The 20007-nt window shown below is 42.6% G+C and overlaps 1 protein-coding gene across 3 annotated transcripts in view; it reads right to left on the bottom strand.

Moving 5' to 3' along the window:
- Positions 1-20007, bottom strand: part of MEI4 (meiotic double-stranded break formation protein 4) — a 258866-nt gene that overhangs the window by 167848 nt on the left and 71011 nt on the right. For all 3 annotated transcript variants that reach the window (XM_024996921.2, XM_059890067.1, XM_015472775.3), the window contains exon 3: positions 2034-2566. In XM_024996921.2, coding sequence (XP_024852689.1) covers positions 2034-2566 — 533 coding nt within the window. The remainder of the gene's footprint in view (positions 1-2033; positions 2567-20007) is intronic.

The raw sequence follows: 20007 nt of genomic DNA, 5'->3' as shown, positions 1-20007 counted from the left end.
AACAAAAACAAGGTCCAACAACCCTGTGAGCCTTTTACCCAGTTAAATATCAAAAATAAGTCAGATGGACCTCTTGGTCTCCTCTTTGATATTTTTAGTAGTCAACTATAAAGGATTAAAATGTGAAGGCATTTACAAACAAAGGACCAGATATTGAGGAAGATAGCAAAGTTATGCAAAAAAGAAGCTCTCTATTATGTCTCAAGAGCCAAGCAACAAAACAATTTCAGGTTACCTGAAATGTTACTTGCAATAAAAGAATCCCTGAGTCAACCTTTGAAACCCATTTAAAATAAACAAGGGAAGCAAATATATATATATATATATATATATATATATATATATAATAAAGCCATACTATTACTAGGAAGCATCACTATGAACAAAGCTGGTGGAGGTGATGGAATTCCAGTTGAGCTATTTCAAATCCTAAAAGATGATGCTGTTAAAGTGCCGCACTCAATATGCCAGAAAATTTGGAAAACTCAGCTGTGGCCACAGGACTGGAAAAGGTCAGTTTTCATTTCAATCCCAAAGAAAGGCAATGGCAAAGAATGCTCAAACTACTGCACAATTGCACTCATCACACACACACTAGTAAACTAATGCTCAAAATTCTACAAGCCAGGCTTCAACAGTACATGAACCATGAACTTCCAGATGGTCAAGCTGGATTTAGAAAAGCAGAGGAATCAGAGATCAAATTGCCAACATCCACTGGATTATCGCAAAAGCAAGAGAGTTCCAGAAAAACATCTACTCTGCTTTATTGATGACACCAAAGTCTTTGACTGTGTGGATCACAACAAACTATGGAAAATTCTTAAAGAGATGGGAATACCAGACCACATGACCTGCCTCCTGAGAAATATGTATGCAGGTCCAGAAGCAACAGTTATAACTGGACATAGAACAAGAGACTGGTTTCAAATAGGAAAAGGAGTATGTCAAGGCTGTATACTGTCACCCTGCTTATTTAACTTATATACAGAATACATCATGAGAAACGCTGGGCTGGAGGAAGCACAAGCTGGAATAAAGACTGTCAGGAGAATTATCAATAACCTCAGATATGCAGATGACACCACCCTTATGGCAGAAACTGTAGAAGAACTAAAGAGGCTCTTAATGAAAGTCAAAGAGGAGAGTGAAAAAGTTGGCTTAAACTCAACATTCAGAAAACAAAGATCATACCATCCGGTCCTATCACTTCATGGCAAATAGATGGGGAAACAGTGGCTGACTTTATTTTGGGGGGCTCCAAAATCACTGAAGATGGTGACTGCAGCCATGAAATTAAAAGACACCTGCTCCACAGAAGGAAAGCTATGACCAACCTAGACAGTGTACTAAAAAGCAGAGACATACAGTCATGTATGGATGTGAGAGTTGGACTATAAAGAAAGCTGAGTGCCAAAGAATTGATGTTTCTGAACTGTGGTGTTGGAGAAGACTCTTGAGAGTCCCTTGGGCTGCAAGGAGATCCAACCAGTCCATCCTAAAGGAGATCAGTCCTGGGTATTCTTTGGAAGGACTGATGTTGAAGCTGAAACTCCAATTCTTTGGCCACCTGACGTGCAGAACTGACTCACTGGAAAAGACCCTGATGTTGGGAAAGATAGAAGGTGGGAAAAGAAGGGGACGACAGAGGATAAGATGGCTGGATGGTATCACTGACTCGATGGACATGAGTTTGAGCAAGCTCCAGGAGTTGGTGATGGACTGCAAAGCCTGGTGTGCTGCAGTCCATGGGGTCACGAAGCGTCAGACACAACTGGGCAACAGAATGACAAAAACAAAGTGGAGAAGCACAAGCTTAAAGCACAGGCACCTACACAGAGAAAAAAGCCATTACATCAGAAGCTAAAGCTGGATGTTGAGGTAAAGTCAGAGCTGCAGATGGCTACAAAGCAATGTCCAACTGGAGACTCTGGGTCATGAGGCCAAGTGACCACAACAGGCACTACCCACTTGGTGTGCTCACCCAAATCACTGACATGGTATTTCATACATAAAAGAAATGAACTACTTACCCGATTGATATGGTTGTTCCTTAAAATAACCTGAAGCAGGGTCTTCTCAAACTCTTCCAACTTTGTGGAACACTTTCTAAGAATATGATCAGATAAGTTACAATGACCAATCAGTCTAGCTAATGTATCAATAGCTTCTATCCAAAAGCTTGAACAAGGAAGTTTGGGTGCTCGGTAAAAAGCAATCAAGCCATCCAGCAACTGAAAAACAGAATCCGATATTGTGGAAGAGGCATTTTCAAAGTGGCTTAAGTCTGTTTTCATATACTCTGACTCAGTCAAGTTCTTCAGTCCAAGCAGATGTTGCAAGAACTGCATGTGAGAAGTCAGAGGCTCTTCTGGGGGAGCACAAGGTCTACTCCCAATGGGCAGCGATGAGAAGGGGGTGGGGATCTGGCTCTCCCCAAAGCACTGGGGCGTCTCTGAGGGCGTCTGCTGCTCACTTGATAAATAACACCCAGAATCTTCCAGCAGAGTTGGTGTATTTTCAGAACTTTTAGGTTCCTGAGCCTGCAACTGGGAAGATGGATCTCCTGAAACGGAAGAGAACATAAGTGTTATCTTTTTGTGGCTAACATTTCTTCAAACTAGAGACTGCCTTTTCTAACTCAGAACACTAAATGAAGCATGAAATACATTCTTAGACATCTGAGAAGCAGTAGTGTAAAAATTACATGGAGGAGAAATGTGAATGAAATTGCTTGGATTGACTATAGAAAAGTTGTATATCTGGGAGAAAGCACGGGTGATTAACCCCGCATATTGTCAGGTCACTATCTTTCATCAAGGCCATGCCTGAAAGACACAGAAGAGAGCCCACAAAACCGGACGGAAGTCACCATCTAGTACAGATTCCAACAGGTACCTGCAAAATAACACGTGAATCTACGAAAATAGGAAGACCACTGCACATCCCACCCAGGTTAGGTCAGTGCCTCCTGGAAGAGGTAACAGAACTAATTTATAAGACATAAGCAGGAGTTCCAAGTTAAAAGTTCGAGGAACAGGGGGAAGAGCAGAGAATTTCACTGACCAAAGGGTCAGTGAAAGGTCAGTGAAATGCACAGACTTAAAAAGGCAAAGCAAATCACTGTACTTATAAGAACCCACCAGTAGTTTCATGTTCCTTTTACAGAAAATATAAGGCAAGAGATTAAATCAGACATATACATAGAGCCCAAACCACAAAAAAATCTTAAAAGAGATAGTAAGAACTTCATAATTCATACATTCTATATAATTGTATTTAAAATTGTATTAATGTGTATTAATGTGTAGAGTGAGTGCAATTTGGAGAAATTATGTACATATGCACACATAGACTTTAGTTTTTTGGGCTCCAAAATCACTGCAGATGGTGACTGCAGCCATGAAATTAAAAGACGCTTACTCCTTGGAAGGAAAGTTGTGACCAACCTAGATAGCATATTGAAAAGCAGAGACACTACTTTGCCAACAAAGGTCCGTCTACTCAAGGCTATGGTTTTTCCAATAGTCATGTATGGATGCGAGAGTTGGACTGTGAAGAAAGCTGAGCGTCGAAAAATTGATGCTTTTGAACTGTAGTGTTGGAGAAGACTCTTGAGAGTCCCTTGGACTGCAAGGAGATCCAACCAGTCCATCCTAAAGGAGATCAGTCCTGGGCATTCTTTGGAAGGATTGATGCTGAAGCTCCAATACTTTGGCCACCTCATGCGAAGAGCTGACTCACTGGAAAAGACCCTGATGCTGGGAGGGATTGGGGGCAGGAGGAGAAGGGGACGATAGATGATGAGATGGCTGGATGGCATCACCGACTCAATGTACATGAGTTTGAGTAAACTCCAGGAGTTGGTGACGGACAGGGAGGCCTGGCGTGCTGTGAGTCATGGGGTCTCAAAGAGTCGGGCACGACTAAGCGACTGAACTGAGTTGAACTGAAACCTAATATAGAAAAAAATAAACAACTTATACATATGCATGTATATTTGTTTATAATTATCCAAGTATATGTATCTATATGTGTTTATATATATTAACGCATATATGTGAATGTGTATGAATATATATATATGTATGTGTATGTATGTGTGTATGTCACAGATCTTTGAAACTATATATATATATATAACCACCATAATCAGCTGAGATATACTGCAGTTCAAAGCTTAACTTAGTAACTTTATGTAACTCTTTGGCAGAGATGTCATTATAAACACAAAAAGGTTGTTGTTTGTGAAATGATTATCAGTAAAAGTGGTGACTGCAGCCATGAAATTAGAAGACACTTGCTCCTTGGAAGGAAAGCTGTGACAAATCTGGACAGCGTATTAAGAAGCAGAGACATCAGTTTGCCAACAAAGGTCCGTACAGTCAAAGGTATGGTTTTTGCATTAGTCATGTACGAGTGTGAAGAATTAAGAGCATAAAGAAGGATGAGGACTGAAGACTTGACAACATTTAAACTGTGGTGCTGAAGAAGGCTCTTGAAAGTCCCTTGGACTGCAAGGAGATCAAAGCAGTCAATCCTAAGGGAAATCAGTCCTGAATATGCACAGGAAGGACTGATGCTGAAGCTGAAGCTCCAATACTTTGGCCACCTGATGAGAACTGACTCATTGGAAAAGACCCTGATGCTGGGAAAACCTGAAGGCAAAAGGTGAAGGGGGCAGCCGAGGATGAGATGGTTAGATAGCATCACCAACTCAATGGACATGAATGAGTCTGGCTTGCTACAGTCCATGCAGTGGCAAAGAGTCAGATACAACTGAGGGAGTGACCAACAACATAAACATACCCACAATACTGAAATCACTGAACATCCTTCAGCACACTCATGTATCTATAAAACCATTTTCAGTAACACTGATGTCAGCAGCGGAAGCAGGAACGGGACAACAAACGGTGTGACTCAGGGAAGCAAAATGATCATCTTTTCATATCACAGATGTTCTATGGGTTCTGTGAAGAGCACATTGAAGGACTCAATCAGACACTGAAGATCAGTTCAGAGTGGCCTCTGTGATGTCAGGTGATGAATGAAATGAACCAAGAAGTTGCAGTGGAAAACTAGAAAGGAAGGGACTGAGCAGGGAAAGAAGCACCAATGGAAGCCAGCTGATGGACCGGATGCAGAGGTCGGAGTGGACTAGGAATACACGCATCCTGTGCTTCTGACTTAGGCGCCTGGGTAGACGATGGTGCTACCAACTGAATAGTCCAAATACAGACAGGAAAGGGGCTTAGGAGAAACACTGAGAACTTGGAAGCAACCAGAGGAAATCTAGGCTGAGATATTCACCTAGAAATTAGCCACAGAAGCCAAAGGATGTGGAAAAGGTCTAGACTGCAAAGACACTTTAGGAGTCAGCAGTGTGCGACGGGGGTGGTATTGGAAGGCATGGTTACAAAGCTCCAAGAGGGACCCTGAGGAATGTCAATCTGAGGGCTGAGTGGAGAGAACGGCCATCAGGGAGACAGAGAAGGGACAATTTAAGAGGTACAGGAAGAAAAACTACAGTGTCATGAAAGCCAAGTGAAGAGTTTCAAGGAGGAATTACATGCAGGCGAGAAGTCTGATAAAATAAAGTACTAATAAAACATCTGTCAGAATTACCAGTTAAAAACTTGCCCGCGATCACGTCCTGAGCAGTTTTCGGTCAGCTGGGGTGGTGAAGTGAACGGCAGAGTGAATGGGAAAGTCACAAACACAGGGAAGGGTGGCCAAGGCTCATGAGGACCTGGGCGGGAGAGCTTGACAGGGGAGCAGCTACCGGTGAACATGGCAGGACACACTGGGAAAAAAGAAACTCGAGCAATTATAGATTAAGATGAAAAAAAAAAACAAACCCAATAAGCAAAAGCTACAGCTAGGACAGAAAATAAAACTGGCAGGTGGGGGCGTAGCCAGCGAGCAGGTGAGAGATGGAGTCAAGGACCCACGGAAGGGCAATGTTTACTGATGAAGAAAGACTTTTTTAGCCCGAGGCTGAAGGAAGTAGGATGAGAATGCACAGGGGTATAAAAAATAGCCCTGACACATAGGAAATTAAAGGAGACCTCACCCAACAATCATTTTTTTTTTTAGTTGGAAACAGGTGAACACTAGTTAAACGGGGCAGAAGAACAAACGGTAAGCAGCATTCTCTCCCTGCCCCACCACATACCTGAAATCTAAATCACTGCTCCTTCGTCCTTCAGTAAAATTTGAAGCTGATGGGGCTGAACCAGAGGAGAGTGCTTCAGTTCAGAGGGCATTCATTTAACAAGTGTCTACTGTGACCCCCACAAATGTGCAAAGATGAGATTGTGAATTATCACTACAAAATCTGTACTCCAAGTTAGGGAGGTGATGAGGCAAATTCACAAATGTGCTGGTACCCAGAATGGTGGACTGCCAGCAACAGTTTAACTGCATGCTGCTATCTCTGCGTTACAACCAGCAGATGGCATGGTCATTTTAAGCTGACAGACACTTTCGTTTTCTTATAAGCAAGGATAAAATAACCTCTCAAGACATCCATCTTACTCCTCACAAAAGTAGAGCACAGGGTACTATGGTAATTCTTCAGGTAGATTACATATTTCTTTCAGGGAACTCAAAATAGTTCTCTGCTAAGAAAGTGAACATAAGTTTAAATTTTTCATTAACCTACTCAATTTTCCATCAAAGTAAGCTAACTTCATGGGTGATGATTTCAGGAAGAGTTATAAAACGAATTCTCCCAACAAGTAACTTGAGAGGCAAAAGCTGCTTTCTTGTTTCTGCTTCCCCATCCCTCCTCACTGGTAAGCCTCTGGGCAAGTCACAACCACACCATCTCATCTCCAGGTGCTCAAAAATGCAAATCTGAGGGCCACAGTTCTAACCATGCACATGGTTCTCATGACAGGAATTGTTGTTGTTCAGTCACTAAGTAGTGTCCGACTCTTTGTGACCCCATGGACCGCAGCACACCAGGCTTCCCTGTCCTGCACCATCTCCCAGAGCTTGCTCAAACTCATGTCCATTGAGTCAGTGATGCCATCCAACCATCTCATCCTCTGTCATCCCCTTCTCCTCCTGCCCTCAATCATTCCCAGTACCAGGGTCTTTTCTAATGAGTCAGTTCTTGGCATCAGGTAGCCAAAGTATTGGAGCTTCAGCATCAGTCCTTTCAATGAATATTCAGGGTTGGCTTCCTTTAGGATGGACTGGTTGGATCTCCTTGCATAATTCGAAAGCATTGTGACAGGATTACACAAAACAGAACACCACTGTTTCTGCCGGTGTGTTTCTGTGCTTTCAGAAAAGTGACAAGGGCATATGCTGGAGAATCCCACCTGTGTGGACCCCATATAGGGAGCAGACTCTCAGTGTCCTACAGGGATGCCTGGCTCCAGGGGCGGATCACGCTGACGTGGGACACAGTGAGGCTCACAGTCTGAACCTCATGCTACCAAAGAGAAGAAGAGAATCTTTTATTCATATGTCACTTTACAAAGTGGTTTCAGGAACTAATTCAACTGATGTTCAGAGCAACCCTGGAAGGTTACGTGGCTATCCCAAATTTACCAATAAGGATGTAAGCACAGGCTGAACTTGAGGAAGAGGCTGGAGAAAAGCCACAGGAAGTACAAGGGAAACCAAGCCCTCCATCTCAACGCCTGCCAACCATGGCAGAGGTCTGTGTGTTTCCATACCAGATTCTGGACATTTCCACGACAGCATTCACCAACTTCTATATGTTTCCCACTTGTTCATGAGTTCCCAGATGGCAGTTCTGTCTCTGGTCATATTTGTGGCCCCCTACAGAGTAATGTTCTCATCTGCAGAAGACACCCTGTGCCTTCTTGCGTGTGCTCAGTCGCTCAGTCATGTGCAGCTCTGTGACCCCATGGACTGCAGCCCACCAGGCTCCTCTGCATACGGAATTTTCAGGCAAGAAATACTAGAGTGGGTTGCCATTTCCTACTCCAGGGGATCTTCCTGACTCAGGGATTGAACCCTCGTCTCTTGCATCTCCTGCACTGGCAGGAGGATTCTTTGCCACTGTGCCACCTGGAAAGCCCAGAAGACGCCTTATCAGGGGAAATGCTTAGTGGGACAACCTGCTGCTCACTGAGACAGATCTCCTCTGACCCTACAGTATTCACAGCGCACCATGATCTTACCTCAAACCACAACAATTATGTATGTACATAAGAAAGATCAGACAGAACAGATAGACAAAAAGTGTGTGGTTCTTCCAAAAATAACACATAATGTCTCAGAGTACTTGTTAACAAGAGCCAATAATTCACTTTTTATAATATTTACTACCTCTGATAACCAATTAATATATTCTCCCATTTGTCCTCAGTAATGAAACTTTTAAGAACACAAACGGTATTTGCATTGGAAACCAACAGTTTCATGATGGATATCCCTCATTGCCTAATAAGTAAAGTAAATAATAGTGGGCAAATGTTACTATTGTATATATCCTTATAAAACGGAAAAGAGAAAAGGGGGGAAAACTTTCCTACAGAGAATTAAACATTTTCAGTGATAATGAATATTAACAGGTTACAGTCTTGCAACAGTTATAAATAAGACTATTCATAGACAAGTTTTTTAAATGTCCATCCTTCTTTGGGTAACACAGAACATGAAAACCGAAAATACCCCTCTTTAAATGAATTTTCCGTAACCACAGATTCCACTCATTGGCTTATATGACTTTTCTCAACATAAATCTCAAAGCACGGCTAACAAAGCATTGTATCCAAAGGAAAGGAAAGGAAATGAAGCCATGCTCCTGAAACTTTCTGTAATTCTTTTTCCAGGAGTCATTAAGGTAAAGCAGAAATTAGAGATGCTTTTTTCTTAATTTCTTATTAGGCTGAAGGGACTGAGGACTGTAATCTCCCTCCAAGTCACTGGATATGATATAATTAACGTGTGTTATCAGATTTAAAACAGATAATAAACTACACACACATAAGCTGATCAATCACAGTCTAGTACACATGAAATACAAATAAACATTATCATTATTAAAAGTTATAGGTATTAAGAAATCTAAATCATGCTAAAGTGTGAAATCACATACAAAAGTACATGAAATAAGATAGCAATTAAAACTACACATTTGCTTTAGAAAACATTCTGTAGTCTCTCCCGTACATTAGAGCCCACAGACTTGATATTCCACTTTACTGGGCCCTTGCCTCTTTCACTTCCTTGCAGTTGGTAATTTCCACTTTCACTCCGCTCACCATTTGAGAGTGGATCACAAGCACACTTAACAAACCATAGCCACTGCCCTCCTTGCACATGCCGGGCCCTAGAAACGACCACCCCCAAACAGGAAATACATTTTCTGCTGCCCCCAAAACAGTCACGTTCCACTTCAATTTTTCATGCCTTTCCTCATCCATTTCCACAGTTCCTACTTCATTTATAAAATCAGGCCAATGGAACCAGCGGCTTAAAATGCATCTTTCTGTTCATCCTACAAACACCATGAACTTTATATGTATAAAAACGAACAAGTCATCTTCACGCAGTGCACATACCGACCTACAGTGCATATGTGCCCCACACGCTATCCATGTCAGCCGACAGCAGGACTGTCCCTCCAGTCACCAGGCCGCTGGAAAGGGAGCATCCTCACCCCATCGCTGCTCCATCCCCCACGCACACCGGAAGGCCATGTTATGCCAGGTCTATGTTCCTCGTGTGTGTAGTCAGGACGCTTCAAGGAAACAGGACCAACAGGACAGAGAGAGAGCGACAAAGAAATACATTTCTTACGTGGAACTGGCTTGTGCAAGTATGGAAGCTGAGCATTTCCAAGACCTCAAGTCAGCAAGGAGACCCAAGAGTGTAGTTCCAGTCCAGCTATGAAGCCCCAGAATCAGGAGAGCTGACCGTGCGCATTCCCATCTGACATTCAGCAGGTTCCAGACCCAGGAGGGGCCAAGGTTCCAGTTCAGTGAGAGTTTAAAGGCCGGGGCACACTGACGTCCCAGCTCAGAACCAGTCAGGCAGGAGGGCTTCTCTCTTACTCGGCCTTTCTGTTCTCAGGGGGTGAGCACAGCAGATCAGTCCCGTCCACACCAGGGAGAGCACGTCGCTTCACTCCACCTACTGACTCAGACGTTAGTCTCGGTTACGAACACCCTAACAAATGCATCACAACCAAGTTTTGACCAAATGTCTAGGCACCCAGTGGCCCAGCCATGTTGACACATGAAATGAACCATCAAATCCGTGTCTTGAGTTTTCTCCAGTTCCTTCCACCAGCACCAGCCCCTGTGCCGATTCATACCCTATACTGCCCTGATTGACCCGCCTGCCTCTGGTTAGTTTTGCCCTCCTCTAGGCTCCATCAGGAAAGTCAGTCTTCTAAAATGCTAGCTTGATCACAAGACGCTCGTCCTTAACACCGCCCCAGGGCTTCCCTTACCTGACATAACAATGTCCTCTCAGATCCTCAGCATGACCCACAAAACCACTCTGGCCACTTTCCCAGCCTCACTTTCATCCTCATTGTATTTACATGCAAGCAAATTTAAACCGGGAAATCCCATGGACAGAAGAGCCTAGTGGGCTACAGCCATGGGGTCGCAAAAGAGTCGGACACAGCTTAAGAGACTAAACAACAACAACAGATACTAAACCACTTACAGTTCACTGGAACACACCGAACTAATTCACACAACCATGAATTCGCACAAGGTGTTCTCACCGCTGCCTGGTATGTGCTTCTACTATAACCCAGAGAAGGACGGATTCTGAAAACCCTCCTCCAAAATCCTCTGGGAAGCCCTCACTGCTCTCCCCAGGGCCAGGAAATCACTCCCAGTCTGGGCATCTTTCACTTTGCTTCTATTACCACACTCATCAACCTGTTCTGAATTTATTACTGACTCAGTAACAGAAGCCAGAGATTCTTGAGGGTAGACACAGAGTTTCCTAATTCAGGTATTTCTGTCCACTGATGCCTGCCCTCCTACATACTGAGTCTGAATATTTGTTGAATACTGTTATTGTTCAGTCAGTCATGTCCAACTCTTTGTGATCCCATGGACTGCAGCACACCAGGCTTCCCTGTCCTTCACTATCTCAAGGAGTTTGCTCAAATTCATGTCCATTGAGTCAGTGATGCTGTATAACCATCTCATTCTCTGCTGCCCCCTTCTTTTTTTGCCTTCAATTTTTCTCAGCATCAGGGTCTTTTCCAAGGAGTCGGCTCTTCTCATCAGGTGGTCCAAGTATTGGAACTTCAGCTTCAGCATCACTTCTTCCAATGAATATCCAAAGTTGATTGTCTTTAGGATTCATTGGTTTGATCTCCTTGCTGTTCAAGGAACTCTCAGGAGTCTTCTCCAACACCACAGTTTGAAAGCATTAATTCTTTGGTGCTCAGCCTCCTTTATGGTCCAACTCTCACATCCATACATGACTACTGCAAAAACCATAGCTTTGACTATATGGACCTTTGTCGACAAAGTGGTGTCTCTGCTTTTGAATATGCTGTCTAGGTTTGTCAAAGCTTTCCTTCCAAGGAGCAAGCATATGTTAATTTCATTGCTGCAGTCAGTGTCTGCAGTGATTTTGGAGCCCAAGAAAATAAAATTTGTCACTGCTTCCACTGTTTCCCATATTTGCCATGATGGGACTGGATGCCAAGATCTTAGTTTTTTTTTTTTTCATATTGAGTTTCAAGCCAGCTTTTTCATTCATCTCTTTTAGGCACATAAGAGGCTCTTTAGTTCCACTTCACTTTCTGCCATTAGAGTGGTGTCATCTGCATGTCTGAGAGTGTTGATATGTCTCCTAGCAATGTTGATTCCAGCTTGTGCTTCATCCAGCCTGGCATTTTGCATGAATGCATAGAAGTTAAATAAGCAGGGTGACAATATACATCCTTAACATACTCCTTTCCCAATTTTGAACCAGTCTGTTGTCCTATGTCTGATTCTAACTGTTGCTTCTTGACCTCCATACAGATTTCTCAGGAGATGAGTAAGGTGGTCTAGTACTCCCATCTGTGAGAATTTTCCAGTTTGTTGGGATCCACACAGTCAAAGGCTTTAGTGTACTCAATGAAGCAGAAGTAGATGTTTTTCTGAAACTTCCTTGCTTTCTCCATGATCCAACAAATGTCAGCAATTTGATCTCTTGTTCTTCTGCTTTTTCTAACCCAGACTGTATCAATACACCTGGAAGTTCTTGGTTCAGGTACTTCTGAAACCTAGCTTGAAGGATTTTGAACATATCCTTGCTAGTATATGCAATGACCGCAATCGTATGGCAGCTGGAATACTTTTGGCATTGTCTTTCTTTGAGATTGGAATGAAAAGTGACCTTTTCCATTCCTATGGCCACTGCTGAGTTTTCCAAATTTGCTGACATATTGAGTACAGCACTTTAACAGCATCATCTTTTAGGATTTGAAATAGCTCAGCTGGAATTCCATCAACTCCACTAGCTCTGTTTGTAGTGATGTTTCCTAAAGCACACTTGACTTCACACTCCAGGATGCCTGGATCTAGGTGAGTGACCACATCACAATGGTTACCCCAGTCATTAAGACCTTTTTTGTATAGTTTTCTGTATATTCTTGACACTTCTTCTTATTTTTTAGGTTAATACATAATATATATATTTTATTTATTTATTTTACTGTACAATATTGTATTGGTTTTGCCATACATCAACATGCATCCGCCATGGGTGTACACGTGTTCCCCCTCCTGAACCCCCCTCCCACCTCCCTCCCCATACCATCCCTCTGGGTCATCCCAGTGCACCAGCCCCAAGCTTCCTGTATCCTGCATCGAACCTGGACTAGCGATCCGTTTCTTATATGATATTATACATGTTTAATGCCATTCTCCCAAATCATCCCCCGCCTCCCTCTCCCACAGAGTCCAAAAGACTGTTCCATACATCTGTGTCTCTTTTGCTGCCTCGCATACAGGGTTGTTGTTACCATCTTTCTAAATTCCATATATATGCGTTAGTATACTGTATTGGTGTTTTTCTTTCTGGCTTACTTCACTCTGTATAATAGGCTCCAGTTTCATCCACCTCATTAGAACTGATTCAAATGTATTCTTTTTAATGGCTGAGTAATACTCCATTGTGTATATGTACCACAGCTTTCTTATCCATTCGTCTGCTGATGGACATCTAGGCTGCTTCCATGTCCTGGCTATTATAAACAGTGCTGCGATGAACATTGGGGTACACGTGTCTCTTTCAATTCTGGTTTCCTCAGTGTGTATGCTCAGCAGTGGGATTGCTGAGTCATATGGCAGTTCTATTCCCAGTTTTTTAAGGAATCGTCTCACTGTTCTCCATAGTGGCTGTACTAGTTTGCATTCCCACCAACAGTGTAAGAGGGTTCCCTTTTTTCCACACCCTCTCCAGCATTTATTGCTTGTAGACTTTTGGATCACAGCCATTCTGACTGGCGTGAAATGGTACCTCATTGTGGTTTTGATTTGCATTTCTCTGATAATGAGTGATGTTGAGCATCTTTTCATGTGTTTGTTAGCCATCTGTATGTCTTCTTTGGAGAAATGTCTATTTAGTTCTTTGGCCCATTTTTTGATTGGGTCATTTATTTTTCTGGAATTGAGCTGCAGGAGTTGTTTGTATATTTTAGAGTTTAGTTCTTTGTCAGTTGCTTCATTTGCTATTATTTTCTCCCATTCTGAAGGCTGTCTTTTCACCTTGCTTATAGTTTCCTTTGTTGTGCAGAAGCTTTTAAGTTTAATTAGATCCCATTTGTTTATTTTTACTTTTATTTCCAGTATTGTGGGAGGTGGGTCATAGAGGATCCTGCTGTGATATATGTAGAAGAGTGTTTTGCCTATGCTCTCCTCTAAGAGTTTTATAGTTTCTGGTCTTATGTTTAGATCTTTAACCCATTTTGAGTTTATTTTTGTGTATGGTGTTAGAAAGTTTTCTAGTTTCATTCTTTTACAAGTGGTTGACCAGTTTTCCCAGCACCACTTGTGAAAGAGATTGTCTTTTCTCCATTGTATGTTCTTGCCTCCTTTATCAAAGATAAGGTTGACACCTCTTGATCTCTTCTGCTTCTGTTAGGGCTTACTGTTTCTGATATATATATATATAATGTTGTTGTTGTTGCTAAGTTGTGTCTGCCTCTATACAACCCCATGGACTGAAGCCCACCTGGCTCCTCTGTCCATGAGATTTCCCAGGCAAGAATACTAGAGTGAGTTGCCATTTCCTTCTCCAGGGGATCTTCTTGACTCGACTCAGGGATAAAATTCACTTCTCCTGCATTGGCAGGTGGATTCTTTACCACTGAGTCACCTGGGAAACCTATATATATATAGAAAAAGTTAAATAAAATAGCATATCTTCAAATGCAGTCAAATGTCATCACAGATATATATGTTTTGTCCCTACCATGATTTCTTAACAGTAATAATCACTCACTTGTACTGATGCAGTGAACAATTTATAAAAGAATTATTTATGCCACCTGGTGGTCAATTTGGAAATGCTACTTTAAAACGCTTCACAATTCATATTCTAATAGACAATTATCACTTTAAAGCAATTGTTCGACTTCTACTTCTGGAAGGATATATTTTAGCTTATTGCAAAGCACATTTAAGACATTCTGACCGAGAAAAGACTGCAGTTTTTTTTTGTCTTTTTTTTGTTTGTTTGTTTTCTTTTTAGATTCTTTTCCCATACAGGCCAGTACAGAGTACTGAGAATAGAATTCCCTGAGCTATACAGCAGGTTCTTATTAGTTACCCATTCCATATATAGTAGTGGGTATATGTCAGTCCCAATCTCCCAATTTATCCCTCCCAGGCTGCATCTTTATGTAAAACCACACGAGAAGCCTGCATCACAATTTAACTTTGAATATACCGTGAGAGACCGTAATATCAAATGCATGAGATTACAGACTAACGAAATAACTGTCTCAGCTGAATTGCGTTCACTGAGATTCACAAAACAAAACAGCGTGTTTTTGTGTCTGGCTGGTTCAGGACTATGTGAGTGTATAGTTTCTCCTGACTTCAGATGCTCAAACTCTGGGCTTTCCTGGTTATCCCCATCTCTTTCCTTCAAGCCATCTTCTAGTTCCCCAAATAAACCATCCACATGCCCGCACCTTTGGCTTTCTCCCCTTGTTCCAATCTCCTGGACATCCCTGCCTTTCCTACAGCCTCAAAGAATTCCTCTGGGCAGAAGAGTCTTAGATCTCTATCTCCAATCCTACTCCTCCACCAAGCTCAATCTCCTAGGTAAATCGATATTACTTGACCTCAGGACTAAACCACAAATGTCCAAAACAAATCATCACCTTCACCTATACCTGGTACAACCTCCAAAGAAGGCTGCTGCTGCTCTCTGTCCAACACTGGAACCTCTTGCTTGATCCCCTTCTACATTCCACTGACAAATAACATAACCCTGCCTCACCCTTCTGTTCCTTGGAATTGCTGGCTTTTACAGTTAAAAGTGTACATGTTTCCTCTGCCTGGGTTGCTTTCTCCCCAACCCAACCCCAATTTTCTCATGGCAGGCTCCCTGTTATCATTCAAGTGTCTTTTAAAATGGCACTTCTTCAAGGAGGCCTTCCCTGACCAATCCAATCTAAAGCTATCACCAGACTGGTCTCCGTCACATCTCCCTGTTTTAATTCTCTGCATCTCACTTGTTACTGTCTGACCACCTTCTGCTGCTGAAATCTGTCTCACTCACAAGAATGTGGGTTCTACGAGAGTCTGACTGCCTGGAATACTAAGAACTCAATAAATTATTATTACTCAATAAATAAAACCCTTTTTATACCATGTCTTTATTTCTATGCCAAAATAATTCATACAAGACCTGGGCTACGACAGTGACTTCTCTGTCTCCAATCTCCTCCCTCCTCAAAAATTCTAAACACGGCTGCCCAATTACTCTTCCTGAATAATCTTATCCTTCAGGTCACCTAAATGAAGCACTCTCAGAAAGTATACTGCTTGGCACATGCATGGCACACACCCAATAAATGCTAGTTTCCCTTCTATTCTCCTGCTGGAAAATCTCCAAAGGCCTCATACTGCCTACAAATAAAGTATCTTTTCCACTGGCTGTCACATCTGTTATTAATAGGCTCCAATCTAGTTTTTCATCTTATTTTCCAGAATAACTCTTCATGCTCTGCATGCCACAGTCAAATTAAACCATGTGCCAGTAGATTCTTATGTCCTTAGTTTACACTGTTCCTTGCCTGAAATGCTCCAGCATCCATAACTTTCTAAATCCTACCCATCCTTCAAGGTCAGTATCTTCCTCCAAAAAAAGTCCTGGTTCTCTAAAGCGAAATAATCACTTACCCTCTCCTCTGATCACACTGGGTGTGATCCGTGATATGGTTTGGCCCCCTGCAGCAGACTGTGTGATCCCCTGGGCAGGGTTCAGGCCTTATCACTCTGTAATCCTCACACTGTTTGTACCCGACTGCTAGTGAAGAAAAGGGGCTGAATAAGTGAACAGAAGAATTTCTCTGAAAGGAAAAGAATTACTGGGATAAAATTAGGAGCTGATAAGAAGAATTAACTTCTCTCTGGACGCAGCCATTTAGGGGCACAGTCCAGGGAACAAGCAGTGTCCTAACTCTACTTCCTAACAAATGGGAAGTATCAGGTTGAGAGGTGGTGGACATTTCTACTGATGCCAATGTCATAGCCCAACAGAGAAACATCAAAACCATGGAAATACAACCCATTATCAAATGAACCAATGACTCCACCAGCATAACGTCCACTGGTCAGGGTGTGGATTCTCTGAACACCATGAGAATGACTGACATTCACAATATACCACACTCATTGGCCTCCCAGAACCATGGAGGCCAAACCGCATAGCTCCCTATCATCTCACCGGTATTCCCTTTCCTTTGATCTCCAAGCTCTCCTTGGCCAAGCCTCTTCCAAAACAACTTGCCTGAATGTGTCTCCCACACCAGACTCCCACTCCCAGACCGCTGAAGACCCTGCTATGACTTCCGCTCTTGGGCCCAGGGCTCCAGCTGCTCACAGACAAGCTGCTGAGATGGCACCCAGTGCGGGCTCGGTCCCCCAGCCCCCTTGCTAGAAAACAGGCTGGCATTCATTTTCACTAGATGTGTCCACTTCACTTTATCAGAAATTAGGAGCACTGAGATCTTTTACCCAACCTGCATGACCACAAAGGGAACATTCTAAATGCATGTCGTCCTAGGCTTAGCGTTTCCATGGGAGGACTCCAGGAATCTGATTTCACATCAACATCTCAGAGGGGTCCCATAACTGAGTGAATCCCAAAGGAAAGTACTTGCTTCTCCCATATCATGCCCTTGGCCTGCTGAGTTAAGGTTTTTTTGCTGGGCTCTGAGAGGTTACACTGAACAATCTTACACCAGTGAGTTTCAACCTTGCCTGCGTGTTATAGTGACTTGCACACCAGACCACATCCCATGCCAAGGACATCATAATCTCCAGGCAGGGCTGGAGGCCAGATATCAACTTTTTTTTTTTTTTTTAAAGTTCCCCAGGGCTTCCCTCGGAGAAGGCAATGGCACCCCACTCCAGTACTTTTGCCTGGAAAATCCCATGGATGGAGGGGCCTGGTGGGCTGCAGTCCATGGGGTCGCGAAGAGTCGGACACGACTGAGCAACTTCACTTTCACTTTTCCCTTTCATGCATTGGAGAAGGAAATGGCAACCCACTCCAGTGTTTTTGCCTGGAGAATCCCAGGGACGGGGAAGCCTGGTGGGCTGCAGTCCATGGGGTTGCACAGAGTTGGACACGACTGAAGCGACTTAGCAGCAGCAGCAGCAGCAGGGCTTCCCCATTGGTTTGGATGGTAAAGAATCTGCCTGCAATGCAAGAGACCTGGGTTCAATCCCTGGGTCAGGAGGATCCCTTGGAGAAGGGAATGGCTACCCACTCAAGTATTCTTGCCCGAAGAATTCCATGGACAGAGGAGCCTGGCAGGCTACAGTCTAACACATTACTACTGGTGATTCTAACTTCAGGACCACAGCCTTAGATGAATTCCTGCTTGCTCTGCTTTCTTAGGAGAGCAGGTGAGTGACCTGTACCCGCTTCATACTATCTCCACTACCAGCTTCCAGCCTTCCCAAAAGGCCTTTCTCCTTCCTCTCTACACATTCGTGTTTAATTCATGGTGAATCTTTCAAAATTATTTTGGAATTCCACTCCCTTTTCAAGGTTCACCTTTGCCACTGAATGTTCTCTTTGGCAAAGGGAAGGGCCTCACATATTCCAGCTGTCTGACGGGCACTGCCCTATGGACTGCAGCCTCAGGCTCTCCCCAGTGCCCTGTCTCGTTTCCCATTGACATTCTCCACTCAGTAGCCAGGGCACGAAGCTCACAACTCCCACTCAGGGCCAACCAAAGGCTTCCCACTGAACCTGAAGTCCTACCCGCCGGGTCAAGCCCGACACACCCTGTGCTTCTGCCCTGCCTCTGGCCTCTCCCGGCCCTCTCCTCCTCACTCACCCTGCCCCCCAGATACACTGGCCACTTTCTGCTCACTCAGCAAGAAGGCTAATTCCTTCCTTGGGGCCACTCGGATGACCCTGCTCCTCCAGGAGTCAGCTCCGATACCACCTCCTCATGACGTCTCACTGACCGCCATCCCCAGACACTCCATTGCTTCAGCCTGGTTTAGCCTCTCCACATGTTTTAACACGCTCTGAATTTTTCTTGCTTATTGGTTTACTTGTTATTGTCCGTCTCCCCCAAAGGAATATAAATTCCACTTCTTGTTGTTTTCATCACTACTCCAGAAATCACAATTTTTGTGGAATAAACTTATCAATTAATCAATGAGTGAATAAACATGAATAGATAGAACCTGAAACAAACCTATATACATCATGTGTAGGATCTTTACACATGACGATCTCAGGGGCTCCTGCCTCTCTAAGCAGACACCATAAACTCACCATGGGCAGCAAGTAAACCTTTCCTCCTTTTCCAGCCTTGAAGGTCAAGCACAGTACTGAGTAAATATCATGCTTCAGTATGTTCTTGTTGATATTTCTGGCTATTTTAGATTCTCAGTATTGTATTAAAAATGATATATATGTGTGTGTGTGTGTGTGTGTGTATATATATATATATATATATATATATATATTTTTTTTTTTTAACAAACTTTCAGTTACCTGTAATCCTCTGACCCCTGAACGTCTACTTACATTGTCTGCTTACTGTATCACATCTGAAGAAGCACAACAAGGAGTCTCTGATCTTAATTCGCCTTCCAGTGTTTCCCACTTCATTCCCACTCTCCAAGTTACATCCATTTTATAGCGTACCTGTGAATCTGCAATGGCAGGCTTTGCCCAGATGTGACTACTGATCTGTCTGATAACAAGAGTTGGGCACATTTCTGTCTAACTGACATGTACCTGTTGAGATCAAACAGAGACCTCAGCCAGGAAACTGCTACAGAGATGCTCCAAGTCTAAGCTGCATCTCTGGGGAAAAGGCTTCCTCCAGCTAGAATATCTCCTAAAGCCTGCCTTAGATGAGCTTTTGGTCCCGGTTTCAAGAGTTTAGTGTATCTGTTAGTTTCTATCGGACATATCAAGACTAGTCTGTGAAATTTTATTAAGAACTTTATTAAGTTCTTTATTATTTAATATTTATTATTTAATATTTATTTATTATTATATTATTATAATAATATATAATATATTATATATATAATTATTATATATAATAATTAATATATATTAATAATATTTATATATAATAAAAATAATATATAATTATATATAATATAATATAATATTATTATATTATATAATATTAATATATTATATATTATATAATTATTTATTATTTAATAAAAACTTTATTAAGAATCAATCAAAAGCTTACTGGGCAAGAAGATAATCATCTTCTCCACTAAAACCTTAATGACAATCTCAGACACTAAGGAAACTGCTCTCGATGAA

Source organism: Bos taurus, chromosome 9 (assembly GCF_002263795.3).
Source record: "Bos taurus isolate L1 Dominette 01449 registration number 42190680 breed Hereford chromosome 9, ARS-UCD2.0, whole genome shotgun sequence".
Classification (NCBI taxonomy): Eukaryota; Metazoa; Chordata; class Mammalia; order Artiodactyla; family Bovidae; genus Bos; species Bos taurus.
This window is presented reverse-complemented; position numbering and strand designations above follow the sequence as displayed.